The 22,035-nt window shown below is 40.9% G+C and overlaps 1 protein-coding gene across 2 annotated transcripts in view; it reads left to right on the top strand.

Moving 5' to 3' along the window:
• Window positions 1–22,035, top strand: part of plpp1a (phospholipid phosphatase 1a) — a 110,037-nt gene that overhangs the window by 29,240 nt on the left and 58,762 nt on the right. Inside the window, exon 2 of one of the 2 annotated variants that reach the window (XM_063042930.1) lies at window positions 992–1,146. The exons of the other annotated variant lie outside the window; for it this stretch is intronic. Within the exon in view, the coding sequence (XP_062899000.1) occupies window positions 992–1,146 (155 nt within the window). The remainder of the gene's footprint in view (window positions 1–991; window positions 1,147–22,035) is intronic. 2 annotated transcript variants of the gene reach the window in all.

The raw sequence follows: 22,035 nt of genomic DNA, 5'->3' as shown, positions 1-22,035 counted from the left end.
GGTTTTGTATTATGTGTTACTGGGAGAGTATGAAAGAAATTAATTAACATGTGAAGTCCCTTGTGAATTTTTTTGGCAAGTATTGTGTATCTTAATCAAGAAAGTCTTGTAAAATGTGCATTTTGTAATCAGTTACTAACTAAGCAGGCATCTTGTAGGTGAATAGAGAACGCTATAAATAGTCATGCAGCTGAAAAGTATATCAACGCGACTGATCTATTTTTACTGACGATAATTGATGGAAGAAATAACTAGCCTTGGAGAGATCCCTGAGACTATGTAACTTTTAAACCTTAAGCATTTCAGAGAGCCTCAAATCCTGCAACAACCCATTCAAGTTTACTTTTTGGGGGTAAATACATCCTGATCTCAGAAAGCAATACCAGTTATTTTGCAACATATTAGAATTGGTCCTTGCCATTTAGCAAACTACTTGATACTGATTAATACGTGCCGAAGCATTGCTTTGGAGCTTATCGTCAGCGCTGTGTGTTTGGGTGGATGGTGATGATGGAAAATGTAAGGAGGATCATCCTGTGCTTAAATTACCAATGACCTTTCGGAAAGGAAATCTGGTGTGTCCTTACCCTGTCTAGAGTCTGCATGATCTTGTCAGTGTGGTTAACTCTTCACCATTGAAACTGAAAAGGCCTGCCAGTTGAAGGATGGAAATTGCTCTCCTGGTACTCATGCTCATGCTCTGTGAATGTATGTTGCAATAGAATAAAAATTAACATATGGACTCTTATAGGAAGTATCTGGATAGTCCTGAAGAAGGGTCTCAGCCCAAAATGTTGACTGTTTATTAGATTTCATAGGTGCTGTCTGACCTGCTGAGTTCCTCTCGCATTTTGTATGTGTATTTCCAGCACCTGCAGAAACTCTTATGTATGTGAACTTCTTTTTATTTGCAAATTGGGTTCATGAATGTGATCTGTTGTAAAGTTTTCAGTTTAAAGTGCACTTAAAATTTTCTTTTCCCTCCTTACAGCTGGTATGCCACTGGGTGTTCTAAATGTGGCCAAAATAAAACCTTATCAAAGAGGGTTTTACTGTGATGATGAAAGCATCAGTTATCCATTCAGGAACAGTACCGTCACTTCCACTGTCCTGTATTCAGTGGGGTTTACTCTGCCCATGTCAGCTGTAAGTAGCTCAGACAATCTGTGGAACAATTGTGGTTGACCCCAAAAATCTTAGTAGAATGGAGGAAATGGGAGAGGTTAAACTCTGGTGTTGACTTGTGGTTACTGGTTTAATTATTGTGAAACTTGCTTTACTATTTCTAAAACTAGGAAAAAAAAGCTTTTAAAATTAAAGTGTTAAATACTGTTTCATTTAATTGTTTTCTATTAGAAAAATAGAAGCATATAAAATTTTAATTTTAAAGTTTTAAATAAATTTCTACAAAGATTGAATTTCAGATGGTCAGTTTTTACTAAATAAGCAAAAGTACCACACAGCCAACATTAGAATATTGGAGATGGTGAGTTGTGGGTTATGTTTGAGATTTCTCCCTTTGAGCTATAAACCTTTCAGGTATGTGTAAATGCGATATGGTGGTTTGGAAGGGCATGGACTTACTAATGACTTAATTAAAATAGAATGCTTGTTTTACAAATAGATTTCTGTATGACTTACAGTTGCATGCCTCTGACTACTATTTATTCTTTATTGGCATTAACTGTGGGAGGTCTCTGGTCTGCAACTGCTAACACTTAAGCCGCTTGATTTCTGCCTGCAATTGATTTCTGCCTGCAATTGATTTCTGCCTGCAATGACCCAATTTGCCAATCTTGTCCCTGCCCCCGTTTTATTTTTACCCATTTTATGCCAGAATGTACAGTGGTGTGAGAGCATTTTAAACCTGTAGATTTGGCCAGGACTGACAGAAAGGTACTGCTCCTGTTTTCTGATTGTACATCAGCAGTAACTGCAGTTGTAGAAAACTTGCATTAAATAAGTCAATGGTTGCAGAAGGATGCAATCACTGTAATTAAATTGAATATTTAAGGGTGTATGCAGTCCAGGCTACAGGATGCAGCTCTGTCAAACTGCTACACATCACCAAGGTGTCTGAGAATGGAGCTGGATACAGCGAAGGGCATCAAAGGTATGAGCTGACATTCAGATAGCTTCCACAGTCCTGATACGAGTGGTGCTCACAGTACAACTGGTGATTTTTATTAACACTTTGAAGATGACATGAACTTTTCTGAAAAAAAGAGAATTACTTGGATTATTATTATATGCCTTTATGGCAGTGAAGTACTTTGGTGTGTATTTGATGTGAAATGTACTTTTAACGTGTACACATTAACCACTTTCCTCACAGTAAGTTCCCACAATCAGCATTTGGTTAATAGTGAAATCATTGTGATGTTGGTTGAGTGATGGGACATTGCAGTTAACTCCTCTACCACTCTTTGAAATATTATGCCTGTTTTTGCTGTTCACATTCATATCTCATCTGAGCAATGACACTTCCAACCATGCTAGATTTTTTTCAGCTTGGACTTCCTCTAGGGTGGGACCTGAATCCAGAACCTTCTAAAAAGAGTGTCCCCATCCGTGCTATGACTATTGATCTTGGCTTATTCCAAACTTCCAGAGCTATTTCCTGGAGCAGTATCACTGGTTTCTTTTAGAGTACTAAAGCTGATTTCTGAAGTAGGAATTATAAGCTGAGTTGGTTGAATACTCAGTGCTCTGAGAGATGCTCTTTTCTTTCCAATGAGCAAATGCAGTTCACTGCAGATTGCTATCGGGTGATCACCAAAGACACTTGCAGTTTGCATTCCATAAAGACACGTCCTGTTTTGTACAGGTTATTGATGGTGTGGTCTATTTGACACTAAAAAAAACTATAGTACCTAATTTTAGTAATTGTTCAAGAAGGTCTTGCCATGTTTGATGACTACAATATTATTTTGGAGGCCCATAAAGGAATGTTGCTGACCGGCATATTTGAGGCTGCAGGGGCATTTTGTTGAGGATTTCACTAAAGCTTGGTGCAGCCACTGTAAAGGCTCTTTTGGGAAGGACCACACGTCCTGCACTGTCCTATTGGTTTTAAGTAATGTAATAAAACACTATTTAATGCATTGACTGTAAATGTAAGAATGAAAATGCATTGCATGGTTTATTCTTGTAAATAAATATTTATTATGGATACATTTTATTTTGATATATAAAGTATTATTTTAGAGGTGTGGGAGTAGAAGATAATGGCTTTTCTGTTCCCAGTGGAATGGGTTTCTTGCAAAATTTGGAAACTTACATTTGAGAATCTTTGTGTTCAGAAACTCCTCAGTATTATGGCTAAGATTCAGCGTAGCAAAATTAAGTCATCTGTGAATGGTTGCTTTATTGCTGTAGTGTGATTGCAGATTGTATTACCCTAAAACACTCCTTAAACGTGCTTTGCATCTGTTTGAAGTCCTACTGGTTAATTGCAGCTTTCCATCAGATCTAATCAGTTTTCTTCATATCAAAGTAGTCATTATCTTTGTAGAGATTAAAGATGTGAAGGGAGAATGTGAAACAACTTGGCTTGTTTCCCGAAAATTTCTGTTTTGCTACTTTGAAGCTTGAATAAATAAGTAAACTAATTTCCACTACAAAATATAACCTAATCTATTTTTTCATTGCTTTATGGTTTTATTTTCATTGATGCATGTCACAGTAACAATTTGTGCACCAGTGAAAATTTGAGTACATAGGAGCTGGAGTAAGCCACTTGACCTCTCAAGCCTGCCTAGTTATTCATTATGATCATGGTTGATCTCTCCAAGCTCTTGTCTGCACACATTTCCAGTTCTCCATAGCCCCCAATCTCCTAATCTTTCAACTTTCTACTTTTTTAAATATGGCCAATGATCTAGCTACAACATCCCTCAGTGGTGGATAATTCTAGATATTCAACCCTCTGCAAGGAGAACTTCCAAATTATTTTATTCCCCTTCGTTTGCAAATATTTAAAATACTGTTACCCGACTTCAATAATCAGTCATTTTGCAAGCTGAACGCTATTTTAAGAATCATGATCATTCAAGCATTATCAGTTAGAAGGATTCAGGTAAATTTTTGATATTGGATCTATTCAAATGTTGATAGAGAATAGAAAAGTTACCGAGGAGAAGGATTTGGAGGCCAGTTAAAACAGAGTGGGGCATGCTAATGTGCTGGGACTTTTTAAAATAAAGGAGTTCATGCTGAGTTTTCTGAGAAACATGAAGGAGCATACGTCCCCAAGGCCAAATGGCATATGTCCCAGAATATTGAAAGAAGTACATGGGGAGATTGCTGGAGCTTTGACAAGGATCTTTGCATCCTCACCAGCAATAGACAAGGTCCTGGAGGAGTGGAGAGTAGCAAATGTTGTTTCTTTGTTTAAGAAAGGAAAGAGGGAAAATGTAGGTAAGTATAGGCCAGTGAGCCTCACATTAATGGCAGGGAGGCTGTTTGAGGGGCTACTTAGGGATAGGATTTATATGCATTTGGAAAGGCATGGCCTGCTTTGGGACCGTCAACATGGCTTGTGTGGAGCAGGTCATGCCTTACAAACTCGACTGAGTATTTTGAGGTGGGAACAAATGTGCTTGATGAGGGTAATGCAGTGGATGTTATCTATATGGAATTTAGTATAATGTCCCTCAACATACAGTGAAATGTGTTGTTTGCATCAATAATCAAGTGAGTCCAAGGATGTGCAGGGAGCAGCCCACTAGCATCCAGTGCCAATATTGCATGCCCACAACTTCTTGACCCTAACTAACTCATACATCTTCTGAACATGAGAGGAAACGGACTAGTTGGTCCATCAAATTCACCAACAAGCTGACTGAGCCATTGTGTCTGATTGCTTCTTTCTTCCTGCTGTTGTCCCTGCAGTCTCCTTGGAAAAAGCCGAGGTCTAAGAAGGAGAAAGACGATGTACCGGAAAAGTGTCTTTTTCAGTAAAATAAAACTGGGCAAAGAAACGGCATTCTATTAGCTAAGTTTCTGGTAGATCCTTAGATGCATATTGCAATACAATAATTTTATTAATAGTCAGTTAATAATCTACAGATTTTCTCCAAGTTATGAAGACTGACATATGAATGTGTATTTGGGATTCTGGTAGGATGGATTTTCTGGCTGCTGCAAGGCTGTGGGTATCTTCCACTGGCCGTGTCAAACGAAGCAGAAATGGAAACACTGAGCAGACTCACTTGCTCACTCTCTGAGTTAGTGATGCAGGCTGGCGGCCATTCTTCTCAACTTCTCTTCGATCTTCATTTGACATTTACAAAGGCTGATCAGTTGTGCCGAGACTTTTCATTATTGTTCTAGAGTCTGGAAGTCACCAAAAAGGCTCCACAGTCAGGCTGGACAGAAAGAATTCGATCTTATCCCCTCCATGTTCTATTCGTATTGAAAGTGAAAGTTAGGAAATTTTGAGATACATTTTAATGAGTTCTATATGTTTCTGTAAATTTATTGCTTCATCCTTTTATGAATTCGTATTTGCCTCTAGAAGGACAGCTTTTGATGAACCTATTTTGATTGATATGAAGTACCTGGTATATTTTATCAAATTAAAAATATCGGAGTGCCTTAAGACTACCGAACAAGAGCTGGGGCAGGGGGTTAACCCAGTGTTGGGCAGCACAGGGGCGGTATTTGAATGCCACCATTTGTGTTGTAAATTCCTTTTGATTCAAGAATATACAGTACTGTAATGTGCTAATTTCAGATATAAAGTCAATTCTTCTGTTCTTATTTTTTCCTGATCTTGGGTTATAATACAGGAACATCTTGTTTTGTAATTCAGTAACATTGTGTGCATTGGTGAGGCAGTTTAAAGTTTGTGTGCAAATATTTTGGGTAGATTTATAGAAATTTCTAAAAGCAAGGCAAGAACTTTTTCCTGTTTATTCAGAGATATTTTATTGCCTTGGTGCCTGATACTAACTGATTTGGAACAGAGCAGCAATTGATCTTGAGACTTTGCCCATTTGCGTTACTTTCGCTTGCTTAGTGAGACACCCAGCCAATAAAACATCAGGATTGTTCTGATCAACATTACATTGTCATTGAACAGTGGAAATGTTTACTTTGTCCTGATTTGTGGACAAATTGTTATTGATTATTTGATGGGCCTAGGCCTTAGCTACATATTAGGATTTTTTTTTCTTCTTTTACTGTTGATTAGTGTGCTTAGACTTCTGAAAGGGAATTTGTCATGGTGTATGAACTAGAAGCCCGTGGTATCAGGGGAAGTGTGTTAGAAAGGAATGAAAACTGACTGTGGCATAGGCCATCTGATGATAAAATACAGGAGCAGAATTCGGCCTTTCAGCCCATTGATCCTACTCCTGCCATTCCTTCATGGCTGATTTATTATTCCTGTCAACCAAGTTCCCCATAAACTTTGATGCCCTTACAAATCAAGAACCTGTCAACTTCCGCTTTAAATATTGCCAATGACTTGGCCTTCAGCGCCATCTGTAGCAATGAATTCCACAGATTCGTCACGCTCAGGCTAAAGAAATTCATCAGCTCTATTCTAAAGTGACATCCTATGCCCTCTGGTCTTATACTTCCCCACTATAGGAAACGTTCAGTATGTGTTCATGCTTTCAAGGCCGTTCAATAGTTGACAGATTTCAATGAGATCTGCCTTCATTCTTCTAAAGTCCAACAAATACAGGCCCACAGTCATCAGACATTCCTCATACTTTAAACGTCTCATTTCCTGATCATTTTCACAGACCTCCTCTGGACTTTCTCTAACATCAGCACATCCTTTCTCATATACGGGGCCCAAAACTGCTTACAAAACAGTTGAATAAATGTGTCCTTTTCAGACAGGAAAGAAGTAACAGATGGAGTACCACAGGGATCAAAGCTTGGCCAGCAGTTGTTCACTGTTTATACTACTGACTGGAGCAATGAACATCGGCCAAGGGCTCCAAATTTGCTGATGATATAGAACTAGGTGGGAGGGCATGTTGCAATTGTGATACAGTGATTCTGCAACACGATATAGATAGATTAAGGGAGTGGGCAAAAGGATATGATATGAGCAAGTGTGAGATTGAGCACTTTGTTAATCTATATACTACTAAAACTCTCATGCTCTGTCTGTCTGTTTGTCACCTCCAATTAGCGCAAACGGTGCACTACAGCGGCACTTTTTTTGGCTAAATTGAATTAAAATGTGCTAATTTACAGCATGCAGGCAAAATTCAGGGTTATATACTTGTATAAAATTGATCATTCGCAAAAATCAACAGGCTCCCTTTTAACCTGAGAGTCGATCCACCATCATGGAAATCGGGACGCGACAGCCCGACGCATGCGCCCGGCCAGCTTCAGCAGCGACACCTACCGGAGCAAAAGGCAGGGCAGCTCTATTTTGAGGAGTCACATTCTGCAAATCACCATCAGCATGTGCAGGATTGGGACAGATCTAACTGCCACCCATCAATAAGAGATAATTAAATCTTATTGTAATGACGTACTTCGAGACACCCATAAAACCCTTTGCTGCAGTCAAAGGACATCGGTGACCATATCACATCCATTTAGGAGAGCGCCAACCACATCATCAAGAATAATCAGCATCCTTTGGTATTACTGCTTCGCATCTTCTATCCAGAATTAGGGTTAAAAAAAATGGTCAGCCTAATTATGCCACGTGGAAAGGGAAGGGGGACATTATGGTCAAGAGAAGATGCCAAACGTCATCGGGAAGTGGCAAGGAGAGGGAGAGAACAAGAATCGGATGAGGCCAGGGCCACACGATTCCAGGATCAAAGAGTCAGGACAAAAAAAGATAGGAGGTGAGGCATGCACGTCTCCAGAATCAGAGACAAACAACAAACAGCAGAAGAGATGATGAGATGGGGGATGAAAGGGCAGCATGTCTCCAGAATGACAACGAGAGGCACAAGGGTGACAGATAAACCAGAAATGATGCCATCAAAAGTGTCCTTCGTTAAATGAGGAGCAGCTATATTTGCTTTTAAAAGTGGAAATTGAGTGCAATAAAGTTGGACTTCACCTAAACGCTAAAAAGACAGAGTACATGGTGTTTAACTGCGACAAAGGTACTCTCAAGACTATAGAGAATGATACCATTAAGAAAGTCTTTGACTACAGGTACCTCGGGTCAAGAATGATGAGTTCGGAGAAGGACATAAAGATACAGAAGGCGCTGGCGTGGAGGGCTATGAACGACATGAAGGAAATCTGGAAGTCGAACCTGACCCGAGGGCTTAAAAAGAGGATTTTCATAGCAGTCATGGAGTCCATTCTCATGTACGGATGCGAGACGTGGACACTCACCAAGACGATGCGGAAGTCTCTAGATGGTTGCTATACACGAATGCTCTGTATGGCTCTTGATGTGAGTTGGCAACAGCACATGACGAACGTTGAGCTCTATGACGACCTATCGATGCTCACCACTAAAATCGAGGCGAGAAGACTGAAACTAGCAGGGCACTGTCTACGCCACCCCGAGCTACCTGCCTGCCTAGTCATCATATGGGAGCCCAAGTACGGGAGGATGAACCCTGGGCGCCCTCCCAAGACTATGGTCAACACACTCCTAGAAGACAGCGGCGCGGCTAATGTAGATGAACTGAACACACTGATGAGGGAGAGGGAGAAGTGGAGAGTCCGTCATCGTGCCCAACACCAGCCCCCTAGGCTTGAGTCAATGTAGTAGTAGTAGTATATTTGCTTTGCTACGCGTCATTCTTTAATAAACTGAGGTTTTCTACTTCAGTTTCCAAAGCAAAGCGATACCAATAGCATTCAGGAAACCCTTAACGTTCATTCTGGCCACATCAGACTGCACTACCCTTCTCTCAAAGGGTGCCCCAACGGGTCACCCCATTGTCTGATAGAAAATAAAAGGTAGATTACTATTTAAATATAGAGGGAATGCAAATGAGTACAGTACAGTCGTCCCTTGGTATCTGCAGGGAATTGGTTCCAGGAACCCCCACGGATACCAAAATCCGCAGGTGCTGAAGTCCCTTATATAAAATGGCGTAGTATTTGCATATAACCTATGCACATCCTCCCATATACTTTAAATCATCTCTAGATTACTTATAATACCTAATACAATGTAAATGCTATGTACATAGTTATTATACTGTATTGCTTAGGGAATAATGACAGAAGAAGTCTGTACATGTTCAGTACAGACACAACCATCGTAGCTCTTCTGGGAACGCTGATGCCGATTCTCCTGCGATCTTTAAGTTCTTAAAGGCTGTAGCGCTTTACATAGCTAGCCAGCCATCCCTTACTAGCCTTAAACTCCTTCCTCTCGCTCACAACACAAGTAGCGAACGCACAAGACGCGAGGTGAACAATGCTCAAACAACGAGTGCTGGAGAGGGACTGAGGATCTGTGAAATGGCGGGAGGCTACAGCAGGGTATGCCTACACATCACTTCATTCGCGTGGATTCAGCGTAGTGCTTGGCGCGGCAAATCCAAGTTTTGCTTTTTGGAACTTTCTGGAATCTTTTTTCGAATATTTTCAATCCGCAGTTGGTTGAATCCACGATGCAGATACAGTGGATACAGAGGACCGACTGTACTGAGAGATTTTGATGTTCCAGTGCATGAATCACACAGGTCAGGCAGATCCAACAATTAGTTAAGAAGGCTAATGGCATATTGACCTTTATTGCAAAGGGTAGCAGTTTAAATTATAGGAAGGTTTTGTTATAATTATAGAGGGTATTAGTGAGGTCAGACTTGTAATACTGAAAGGATTTGTTGGCATTGAAGGCAGTCCAAAGGAGAATCACCAACTTAACTACTGGGATTTCCTATCAAGAAAGCCTAGGCAGTTTGGGTTTTGTATTCTTTGCAATTTAGAGATAGGAGAGATTATCTTATATAATTATCTTATATATGGGTAGATATTAGTTTGTTTTCCTTAGTGAGCGATTCGAACAAGAGAACTTAACTGCAAGGTAAGAGGCCTGTCATATAAAACTGAAGTAGATAGAAATTTATTTTTGCACGGTGTGATGAATCTCAGGGATTGTGTGTCCTGGTGGATGGTAGTAGCTGGATAATTAGAAATATTTAAAGTGGAAATGGATAAATATTTGATAGCTTTCGGCATTCAGGGAATGAAGAAATGGCCAGAAGAACTGGGGCCACAATTGATCAGTAATGATCATATAAAATGGTGGGGAAGTCATGAAGGGGTAACCTTCTCCTGCTCCTATTTTGTTGTGTGTATAGGGATCTTGGTGCATAAGTTCAAAGTTAATTTATCAAAGTACATCTGTGTCACTATATACAACTCTGAGATTCATTTTCTTGCCAGCGTTCACAGTAGATACGAGAAGCACAATAGAATCAATGAAAGACCAGAACCAACAGGATGGACAAACAACCAATGTGTGAAAGATAGCAAATTGTTCAAATACAGACAGAAAGAGGAAAATGAAAAATAATAATAATAATAAATAAATAAACAATAAATGTCAAGAACACGAATGAAGAGTCCTTGAAAGTGAGTCCATAGGTTGAGTGGTCCCCGGAAGTGACAGCCAGTTTTGTAGAGGGCAAATGGAAAGTTTTTCTTCATTCACTGGAGCATAGCAGGAGGTCTTGGTACAACTTCATAAAACACTAGATAGGCTACAGCCGGAGGATTGTGTGCACATTTGGTTGCTGCACTTAAAAAGGATGTGATTGCCGTAGACAGGGTGGAGAGGAAATTCACAGAATGTTGGCAGTGTTGGAAAATTACGATAATGAGGAGAGATCACATAAACTGGGATTGTTTTCTTTGGAGCAGAGTAGGCTGCGAAGGGATCTGATAGAGGAATACAAAACTTAAGAGGCATAAACAGGATAGATAGCAGGAATTTTTTTTCCACGACAGAATTGTCAAAGATCAGGCTTTTAAGATGATGAGTAAGAGGCTTACAGGGAGGTTTAAGTCTTCTCTGCACCCTCATTCTCTAGCATAATCACACCCTTCCTATAGAATGGCAACCAGAACTGCACACAAGATTGAAGGCGTGGCCTCGCCACTGTCTTGTACAGGTGTAACATGATGTCCCAACTCCTGTACTTAGTGCCTTCCTTATCTGATGAAAGCAGGGTGCCATACACCACCTTTTACCACTCTGTCTACCTATGTCACCACTTTCAGGGAACTACGTACATGTACCCTGCTAATGATGGAATGATGGTATTCTGGGAGGCGGGTCACCAGGAATACAGATCTCAGAAAGGTGTAGACATAAGAAGATTACAGATAAAAAAGGTCATTGAAAGACCTGAAGACCAGGGTAGGATTTGTAAAGAAAAGGCTTTGCAGGACCTGTTGCAATTGGAATGTGACCAGCAAATATTTTGATGACCTGAAGCAAAATACAAGTACAAATTGTTAATTTTTTACAAAATTTCTGTAAATTTCCTGCATGGTATCTGTGATAGATGTCACACTAACTAAAATGAGCCAATAATACACAGAATTACAGTAATATACAGGTAGATAGAGTCACAAAGAAAGCTTTTGGGACATTGGCCTTCATAAATCAATGTATTTGAGTACTGAAGATGAGATGTTATGTGGAAGTTGTGTAAGATGTTGGTGAGGTCTAATTTGGAGTAGTGTGCAGTTTTGGTCACCTTCCTACAAGGAAGATGTAAACAAGGTTGATGGAGTGCAGAGAAAATTTGCGAGAATGTTGCCGGATCTGGAGGACTTGAGTTATAAGGAAAGATTGAATAGGCTGGGACTGTGTTCTTTAGAAAGTAGATGATTGAGAGGAGATTTGATAGAGGTATGCAAGATAATGAAGGATATAGATAGGGTAAATGCAAGCAGGCTTTTTCCACTGAGGTTGGGTGGGACCACAACCAGAGGTCATGAGTTAGGGTTGAATGGTGAGAAACTTGAGGGAAACATGAGGGGAAACTTCTTCACTCAGAGGGTCGTGAGAGTGTGGAATGAGCTGCCAGCACAGGTGGTGCGTGCGAGCTCAATTTCAACACTTTAAGTTTGGATAGACACGTGGATAGTAGGGTTATGGAGGTTCAGGTGCAGGTCAGTGGGAGTAGGCAGTTTAAATGGTTTCAGCATGGACTAGATGGGCCGAAGGGCCTGCTTCTGTGCTGTACTCCTCTGTGACTCTAATCACAACTGCAAAGACGTAGTTCTGCTTGATCAGTTCTGTGTATTGACTTGTACATTCAGAATTACAGTATATAGCCTATTTACTGTATACAGTATAGAGCGCTTTCTAACTGAAAACCATCTTTGCTCCATATTGTTACACCAGTATCACAATGCCTGAAGAGCAGGAAGGATTTGTCATAATTTTCCTCTGCTTGTGTAACTTACTAGGCTTTTATCCCAATCAGCAAAGCCTTTAATAACAGTTTCAACATTATTGTAACTTTATTTACAAATAAATGTAATATGCTTGAGATAACTTGTGAACAAGAGTAGGACATTCAGTGCTTTGATTATGTTTGGCCATTTATTGAGATACTTTATCTTGTTTCTTTTTCTAACTACTTTGATTCCATGAGCAAAACGAAAGCTGCTGGAGGAACTCAGCAGGTCAGGACTAATTAAAAATCTGGGGCACATAAAGTAATGTTACAAAACCGGTGATGTATTCGTTTTTAAATCTGCTGATCCTTTCTTTGTTGGTGTCTGTTTTTGACTTCGACGCTACTCCTCATATATAATAACAAGTTCTTGGCATCTCTTCATTTAGGACAACACACGTGTTTTCTACCTACACATTGGCTGTTGTTTTGGCTTCAGGTGGGAACTACATATTCCTTTATTAATCTCTATACCTTATCATATTTATAAAACAATTTAAGTTTGCTTTTTTTAATTAAAATATCACCATTTCTTATACCCTTTCTACTTCCAAGTATGCTTCTTAATTTCACCCTTGCACCAACAGTACTCTTCCGGATTTCCTCCAGAGTTGAACACTTGCTACTTGTCATAACATTCTTTTCCCTTCCTTTCTAACCCCAAGTATCCCTTGATATTTTTAGAGGTCTGGATTTGAAAAATAAACCTTTTTCTTTTGTGACTAAGGATCACTGAATTGAAACAAGTAATTAATTAGCAATCTTGGGTAGTACCAAGATTGGTTCAGTTCTAGACATAGTAAAGAGCTATCAAAGAATGCAGAGAAATGTGCACTCAGTGGGCATTTTATTAGGTACACCTGTACACCTGCTCATTGAATCAAACAGAGCATGGAACATAGAGCTCAGGAACAGGCCCCTCAGCTCATAATGTTGTGCCTAACCAGCTAAAGAGCAAATCGAAAACACCCAAACACTAATCTCACCTGTCTACACCATGCCCATATTCCTCCATCTTCCTAACATCCATATGTCCATCCAAAGGTCTCTTCAAAGCCTCTCATGTATTTGCCTCTACCAGACACCAGACAGGGCACTCCAGGTATCCATGACCCTCTGAGTAAAAAACTTATCCCTCACAACTCCCTTGAACCTACCCCCTCTCACCTTCAATGCATGCCCTCTGGTATTAGACACTTCAACCCTGGTAGCCAAATACTCCCTGTCTACTCTATCTATGCGTCTCATAATCTTATGAACCTCTATCAGATCTCTCCTTGGCCTTCACTGCTCCAGAGAAAACAAGCCAAGTTTATCCAGCCTCTCATGATAGCACGTGTCCTCTAGATTAGGCAGCATCCTGGTAAACCTCTTCTGCACCATCTCTAAAGACCAACATCCTTCCTATAATGGGGTGACCAGAACTGTATGCAATACCCTAGATGTGGTCTGAGAAAAGTTTTATAAAGTTGTAACACAACCTCTTGACTTTTGAACTCAGTGCCTTGACTAATGAAAGCAAGCATTCCATAAGCCTTCTTAACCACCTTATCGACCTGTGCAGCCACTTTCAAGGAGCTGTGAATTTGGATCCCCAGATCTCTCTGTTCATCAACAGTGTTATGGATCCTGCCCTTAACAGTGAACTGTCTCCTTGCATTTGCCCCACCAATGTCCAGTCCCTCACATTTGTCTGGGTTAAACTCCATCTGCCATTTCTCTGCCTCTATCTGCATCTGATCTGTATCGTGCTGTATTCTTTGCCGGTTCTACATTATCTTCATCTCTGCCAGTCTTGGTATCATCCTCAAACTTATTAAATCCACCCATCTACATTTTCGTCCAAGTCATTTATATACGTCACAAACAGCAGAGGTCCCAGCACAGGTCCCTGCGGAACACCACTAATTACAGATCTTCAGTTTGAATAAGTCCCTTCAACCACTGCCCTCTGTCTTCTATGCGCAAGCCAGTTCTGAATACAAACAGACAATTTGCCGCAGACCACATGCACTTTAACCTTCCTGACTAGCCTCTCATGAGAGACTGTGTCAGACACCTTACTAAATTCAATGTTGGCAACATTGTCTGCCCTACCATTATCAATCTGTCTCGTCATCTTGTCAAAATTCAAGTTGGTAAGACATGACCTGCCCCGCACAAAGCCATACTGGCTCTCCTTTATTAGACCATGGGTTTCCAAATGCTCATATATCCTATCCCTAAAACTCTTCTCCAGCAATTGGCCTACAACTGACCTGAGACTCACCATTATTCTGTTCCAAGAATTTTCCCTTGTTCCCTTCTTAAATAGAGGTACAACATTAGCCACTCATCAGTCCTCTGGGGCCTCACTTGTGACTAGAGGGGACGTGAAGGAACTTGTCAAGGCCCCAGCAATCTCATATCTTACCTCCTTCAATAACTTGGGGACTTATCCACCTTAATACTCATTATGAGGCCTAACACTTCCCCCTCCTTGACCTCTAAGCACCCTAACATATTTATACTCTAAGCGCTGATCTTCTGGTCCTCAATATCCTTTTCCTTGATAAATGCTGAAGCAAAGTACTCATTAAGTACCTGATTCACATTCTTTGGATCCATGCAAATGTTTCCTCTTTACCTTTGAGTTGTCCCACCCTCTCCCTAGTTATCCTCTTGCTCTTGATGTACGTATAGAATGCCTTGGGATTCACCTTAATCCTATTCGCCAAGGACTTTTCATGCCTCCCCACCCCCCCCGGCTTTCCTAATTTCCTTCCTTAGACCTTTTCTGGCTTCTTTATACTCCTCATGTGCTTTTTTTGATCCTAACTTCTGAAGTTTTACATACTTTTCCATTTTTTCCTTGACCAAATTCATCACCTCTCTGGACATCCAAGGTTCTCCTATCTTTCCATCCCCATCCTTCCTCCTAACCTTTCCTCTACACTGTGCAATTGCTTTAAACACCCTCCACATGTCTATTGTGGACTTGCTAGAGAAAATATCCAATCAGCCAATCATGTGGCAGCAACTCAGTGCATAAAAGCATGCAGACATAGTCCAGAGGTTCACTTATTGTTGAGACCAAACATCAGAATGGGAAAGAAATGTGACCAAAGTGACTTTGAACATGGAAAGATTGTTTGTGCCAGGCAAGTTGGTTTGAGTATCTCAGAAGTTGCTGATTTCCTGGGATCTTCACGCACAACAGATCTAGAATTTACAGACGATGGTGTGGAAAAACAAAAGAAAAATCCAGTGAGCTGCAGTTCTGTGGGACAAAGTGCTTTGTTAATGAAAGAGGTTAGAGGAGAATGACCAGGCTGGTTCAAGCTGATGGGAAGGTAATAGTAGCTCAAATAACCACGCGTAATATAACAGTGGTGTGCAGAACGGCGTCTCTGAATGGACAGCACATTGAATCTGGAAGTGGATGGGCTACATCAGTTGCAGAAGATACACTGAGTTCCACTCCTGTGCTCACTTTATTGAGGTGCTGCCCTTTGAGAAATCAAATGATCCAAGAAAATACACAGTGTACATGTGGTAAGCTCCTTCATAGCATTGAGATGCAGAAAGATCTTGGGATCCCGGTCTGTAGTTCATTGAAAGTGACTACACAAGTGGATAACTTGGTAAAGAAGACGTTTGGAATTCTTGGCTTCATTGGTAGGGGTGTTGCGTATAAGAATAAGGAAGTTAGGTTGCAGTTATATAAAACTTTGGTTGGAACACACTCGGGGTATTGTGTAAATGCAATGTGCTGGAGGAGCCCAGTAGGTCAGGTCGTATCTATGGATGGGAATTAACAGTTGACATTTCAGGCCGAGACCCTTCATTGGGACTGGGATGAAGTGCCTTGGCCTAAAAATTCAACTGTTTATTCCCATCCATAGATGCTGCCTGACCTGCTGAGCTCCTCCAGCACATTGTGTGTATTGCTGTAGATTTCTAGCATCCGTAGTACCTTTTGTGACTATTGAGTATTGTGTGCAGTTCCGGTTGCCCCACTATTAGGAGGATGTGGAGACTGTGGATATGGTGCAGAAGAGGTTTACCAGAATGCTGCTTGTATTAGGGAATATAAGCTATAAGGACAGGTTAGACAAACTTGAGTTCTTCTCTTTAGAGTGTTTAAGGCTGAGGGAGATTTGGTATTTGTACAATAATGAGAGGCATAGATAGGGTAGACAGTCAGAATCTTTTTTCCATGGGAGAAATGCCAAACACTGGAGGTCATGCTTTTAAGGTTGGTGGGTAGTATAAAAGTGACCTGAGAGGCATTTTGCTAATGCAGAGTATTATCTGCTTAGTAGTGGAAGCAGGCAGTTTGATGGAGTTTAGATAGACACATGGATAGGAAGGGATATGGATAACACACGGGGGAAGGACATTTAGTATAAATTGCCATCAAGATCAGCATGAAATCTTGGATGGAATGGCCTGTCCCGTGCTATACTGCTGTACATTCTGTGTTGTAAACTTGGTGTCTTTATTGTCCAAATGCTCCAGAGTTTAGTGTAGAGACAAGTCTATCTGTCATAGACTTGGCTCAGCTGTAGGTGAATGCAGTGGGTTTTTCGAAATAAAGTTCAAAGTAAATTGATTATCAATGTACTTATATGTCACCATATACAACTGTGAGATTCACTTTCCTGCGGGCAATCACAGTAAATACAAGAAACACAAAAAGAATCGATGAAATACTGCATCCAAATGGATGGACAAACAGCCAATGAGCAAAAGACAACAAACTGCAAATACAGAAAGAAAAAAGTAATAACAATTAAATAAGCAATTAACAATCAATAAGCAATAAATAAGCAATAAAGAACATGAGATGTAGAGTCCTTGAAAGTAAATCCATAGGTTGTGTGAACAATTCAATGATGGGGCAAGTGCCTATAAAAAGTATTCACCCTCGGTAGTTTTCATGTTTTATTGTTTTTCAACATTGAGTCACAGTAGATTGATTTAATTTGGCTTTTTTTGACACTGATCAATAGAAAAAGACTCGTGTTAAAGTGAAAACAGATCTCTACAAAGTGATCTAAATTAATTACAAATAAAAAGCACAAAATAATTGATTGCATAAGTCGTTATCCCCTTTCGTATAATCACCTATTTATCACCGGTGAAGCCAATTGGTTTTGTAAGTCACATAATTAGTTAAATTGAGATCTGGTTTTGGAGACCTATTTGCAGATAAGGTGTTTCAATTGATTCTATCTGTATCTGGAAGGTCTAACTGCTAGTGAGTCAGTATCCTGGCAAAAACTATACCATGAAGACAAAAGAACACTCAAGCAACTCTGCAAAAAGGTTATTGAAAAATACCAGTTATGAGATGGATACAAGGCAATTTCCAGGTCACTGAATATCCCTTGGAGTACAGTTAAGCCAGTCATCAAGAAATGGAAAGAATATGACACAACTGTAAATCTGCCTAGAGCAGACCATCCTCAAAAACTGAGTGACTGTGCAAGAAGGGGACTAGTGAGGGAGGCCACCAAGAGACCTATGACCAAAGGAACCACTGTTCAATACAAGAGGACATGGCTTTAAGGTAAGGGATGGGAAGTTCAAGGGGGATATTAGAGGAAGGTTTTTCACTCAGAGAGTGGTTCGTGCGTGGAATGCACTGCCTGAGTCAGTGGTGGAGGCAGATACACTAGTGAAGTTTAAGAGACTACTAGACAGGTATATGGAGGAATTTAAGGTGGGGGGTTATATGAGAGGCAGGGTTTAAGGGTCGGCACAACATTGTGGGCCGAAGGGCCTGTACTGTGCTGTACTATTCTATGTTCTATGTAACTCTGGAGGAAATAGAAGCTTCAGAGACTAAGATGGGAGAGAATGCGCATACAACAACAGGCAACAACTGTTGCCTGGGTGCTTCACCAGTTACAGACTTAAGGGAAAGTGGCAAAGAGAAAGCCACTGTTAGGGAAAAAAAAGCTCTCATGAAATCTCAGTTAGAGTTTGTTAATAGGCATGTGGGAGACTCCAAAGTTAGCTGGAAGAAGGTTCTATGGTCTGATAAAACTAAAGCTGAGTTTATTAGCTATAGGACTAAATGTTATGTTTGGCATAAGCTAAACACCACACATCATCAAAAACACACCGTTCCTTTCATGAAGCATGGTGGTGACTGTGTCGTGCTGTGGGGATGCTTCAATGCAGTAGGCCCTGGAAGGCTTGTGAAGGTAGAGAGTAAAATGAATGTAGCAAAATATAGGGAAATCCTGTTGGAAAATCTGATGCAGTCTGCAAGAGAACTGTGACTTGGGAGAAGATTTGTTTACCAGCAAGGCAATGACCCCAAGCATAAAGCTAAAGCTACACAGGAACGGCTCAAAAACAACAAAGTTAATGTCCTGTCACAAACAAGAGAAAATCTGTAGATGCTGGAAATCCAAGCAATACACACAAAGTGTCTGAGGAACTTAGGAAGGCAGCCAGCATCTATGGAAAAGAGAACAGTCGACATTACTGGCCGGGACCCTTCAGCAGAAATGGAGGAGAAAAGATGAGGAGTCAGAGTGAGAAGGTTGTGGGGGGAGGGGAGAAAGAAACACAAGATGGTAGGTGAAACTGGGAGGGGCAGAGGGGTGATGTAAAGAGCTGGGAATTTGATTGGTGAAAGAGATACAGGAGTGGAGAAGGGGAAATTTGATAGGAGTGGAGAAGGGGAAATTTGATAGGAGAGGACAGAAAGCCATGGAAGAAAGGAAAGGGGAGAAGCACCAGAGGGAGATGATAGGCAGGTAGAGAGGGAAATGGGAATGGGGAATGTTAGGGGGCCTTGGGCATTACCAGAAGTTCAAGAAATCGATGTTCATATCATCAGGTTGGAGGCTACCCAGACAGAATTCACCTGTGAGTCTTTTGAGGTCATCTACTGTATCCGGTGCTCCCCGTGTGGCCTTCTGTAAATTAGTGAGACCTAACATAGATTGGGAGACTGCTTCACTGAGCATCTATGCTCCATCTGCCAGAAAAAGCAGGATTTCTCAAGAGTCCACCCATTTTAATTCCATTTCCCATTCCCATTCCGGCATGTCAGTCCATGGCCTCCTCTACTGTTGCCACTCTCGGGTTGGAGGAGCAACACTTCGTATTCCATTTGGGTAACCTGCAACCTGATGGCATAAACATTGATTTCTTGAATTTCTGGAATCTTCCCCCACCCTTCACCATTCCCATTTTCTTCTCTCACCTTATTTCCTTAACTGTCCGTCATCTCCCTCTGGTGCTCCTTCCCCTTTCCTTTCTTCCATGGCCTTCTCTCCTCTTCTGTCAGATTCCCCCTTCTCCAGCCCTCTATCTCTTTCACCAATCAACTTTCCAGCTCTTTACTTCACACTTCCCCTCTGACTCCCAGTTTCACCGATCATCTTGGATCTCTTCCTCCCCTCACCCCACCTTCTTACTCAGACTTCTCATCTTTTTTTTCTCCAGTTCTGATGGAGGGGCTTGGCCCGAAACGTCGACTGTACTCTTTTCCATAAATGCTGTCTGGCCTGCTGAGTCCCTCCAGCATTTTGTGTGTGTTGCCAAGTTAGTGTTCTGGAGTGGCCAAGTCAGAGTCCAGACCTCAATCCAATTGAGAATTTATGGCAGGAATTGAAAAGGGCTGTTCACTCACGATCCCCATACAATCTGACAGAGCTTGAGCAGCTTTGTAAAGAATGGGGAAAGATTGCCATGTCCAGATGTGCAAAGCTGATAGAAACCTATCCACACATGCATCTAGTAAATACTGACTTGAAGGGGGTGAATACTTATGCAATCAATTATTTTGTGTTTTATATTTGTAATTAATTTAGATCACTTTGCAGAGATCTATTTTCACTTTGACACAAAAGAGTCTTTTTCTGTTGATAAATGCCAAAAAAGCCAAATTAGATCCACTGTGATTTAATGTTGTAAAACAATAAAACATGGAAACTTCTGGGGGGGGTGCGGAGTGAATACTTTTTATAGGCACTGTGAGTGAAGTTATCTCCTCTGGTTCAAGACCCTGATGGTTGAAGGGTAATAACTGTTCCTGAACCTGGTGGTGAGGGTCCTGAAGCTCCTGTACCTTCTTCCTGATGACAGCAGTAAGAAGAGAGCATCGAATGATGGGGTCCTTGATGATGGATGCTGCTTTCCTGCAGCAATGCTTCATGACCATGACCAGCCATGACAAGCTTTTCAAAGCTTTTCACAATGGTGGACATTAGAGCCACCTATCAACATTTCAGGTCAAAACCCTGCACCATGACACAAATACCTATCTTCTCACAAAAGTTGCTCAACCCACTGAGATTTTCTGTGATTGTTGCTCCAGATTCCAGCATCTGCTGAACCTTGTGTCTCCGATGTGAACTGAGCATAGCATCCTAGAAAGATGCAGCACAGACATGGGTCCTTCAGCTCACAGTTTCCACACCAGCTATCAACCACTCATTTATATTAATATTTCAGTAGTCTAATTCTGTTTTATTCTCCCTACATTCGCAAAGTGGCATCAGTCTTCTGAATTACTAACAGCTCTGCATCTTCTAGATTTTCACATTTCAAGTACAGTCTGTGGTTGATGTATTGGGTTTCTTAACCTGATCTAACTCACATCTTTGTTGGCTTTAACCCAAACCTTAGTCCTTCAAGTCAAACAGAATAGCTTTCTGTATTTGACTGATACTAGATTTTGTCTAAATGGTAGCCAAGCACAGGGACAGACTAATCTTAACATTTTTTAAAAGATACGGCTGTGTTCATTCTCAGGGCCAAAATAGGGCCTTGGGGAATGTTGGGTAATGCAGGCCTGTTGGTGTACAAATTTCCCAAAATGACAGATGCTTGTCTTCATTAGCAAGGGTATAGAGTATAAAAGCAGGAAACACTGGAAAGGCCACAAAAATTGAATATTGTGTGCACTTCTGGTTGCCATAATGTAGGATATTAAGCATATCCACCTCAAAAGTTTTGCTTTTACTGTCACCGTTGTCATAACAGTGGATGGTTTTAGGTTAGGTTTCTAGTCTGACTAGTTTGTTTCGTAATGTGCAGCTGCTCTGGAAAGGTGCCTGGGATATTCTGGGCCAAGGTCAAATGCCATCGCCTGTGAGGACAGAAATGGAAACACAAGAGACGCAGATACTGGAATCTGGAGCAAAAGCAATCTGGCGGAAGAACTCAGTGGGTTGAACAATATCTGCGGGGGTAAAGGTACTGTATTGTAAATGCTTCAGGTCTAAACTCTGCAAAAGGGTAAACTGTTAACAATTCCTCCCTAACAGCTGGTGCCCAACCTGTTGAATTCCTTTATTGTTGCTGAAGACAGAAATGGGCTTGGCTGGAGTGTCATCAACCCACTCCTTTCCTTGCATCTGCATATCTTGAATATCTTGTTTAGAATGCAATAAAGTTATATCATTCTAACGCAAACAACAGGAATTCTGCAGATGCTGGAAATTCAAGCAACACACATCAAAGTTGCTGGTAAACGCAGCAGGCCAGGCGGCACCTCTTCCTAGAGATGCTGCGTTTACCAGCAACTTTGATGTGTGTTGCTTATATCATTCTATTACATTTCACTCCCTACTCCCTACTACAAATTTTTTGTTACTTGCCAAAAACCCTTAAGCATTTGGTTTAATTTTATAGTAAGTGCTGTTATTTT

The sequence above is a fragment of the Mobula hypostoma genome, chromosome 3 (genome assembly GCF_963921235.1).
Source record: "Mobula hypostoma chromosome 3, sMobHyp1.1, whole genome shotgun sequence".
NCBI lineage: Eukaryota > Metazoa > Chordata > Chondrichthyes > Myliobatiformes > Myliobatidae > Mobula > Mobula hypostoma.
This window is presented reverse-complemented; position numbering and strand designations above follow the sequence as displayed.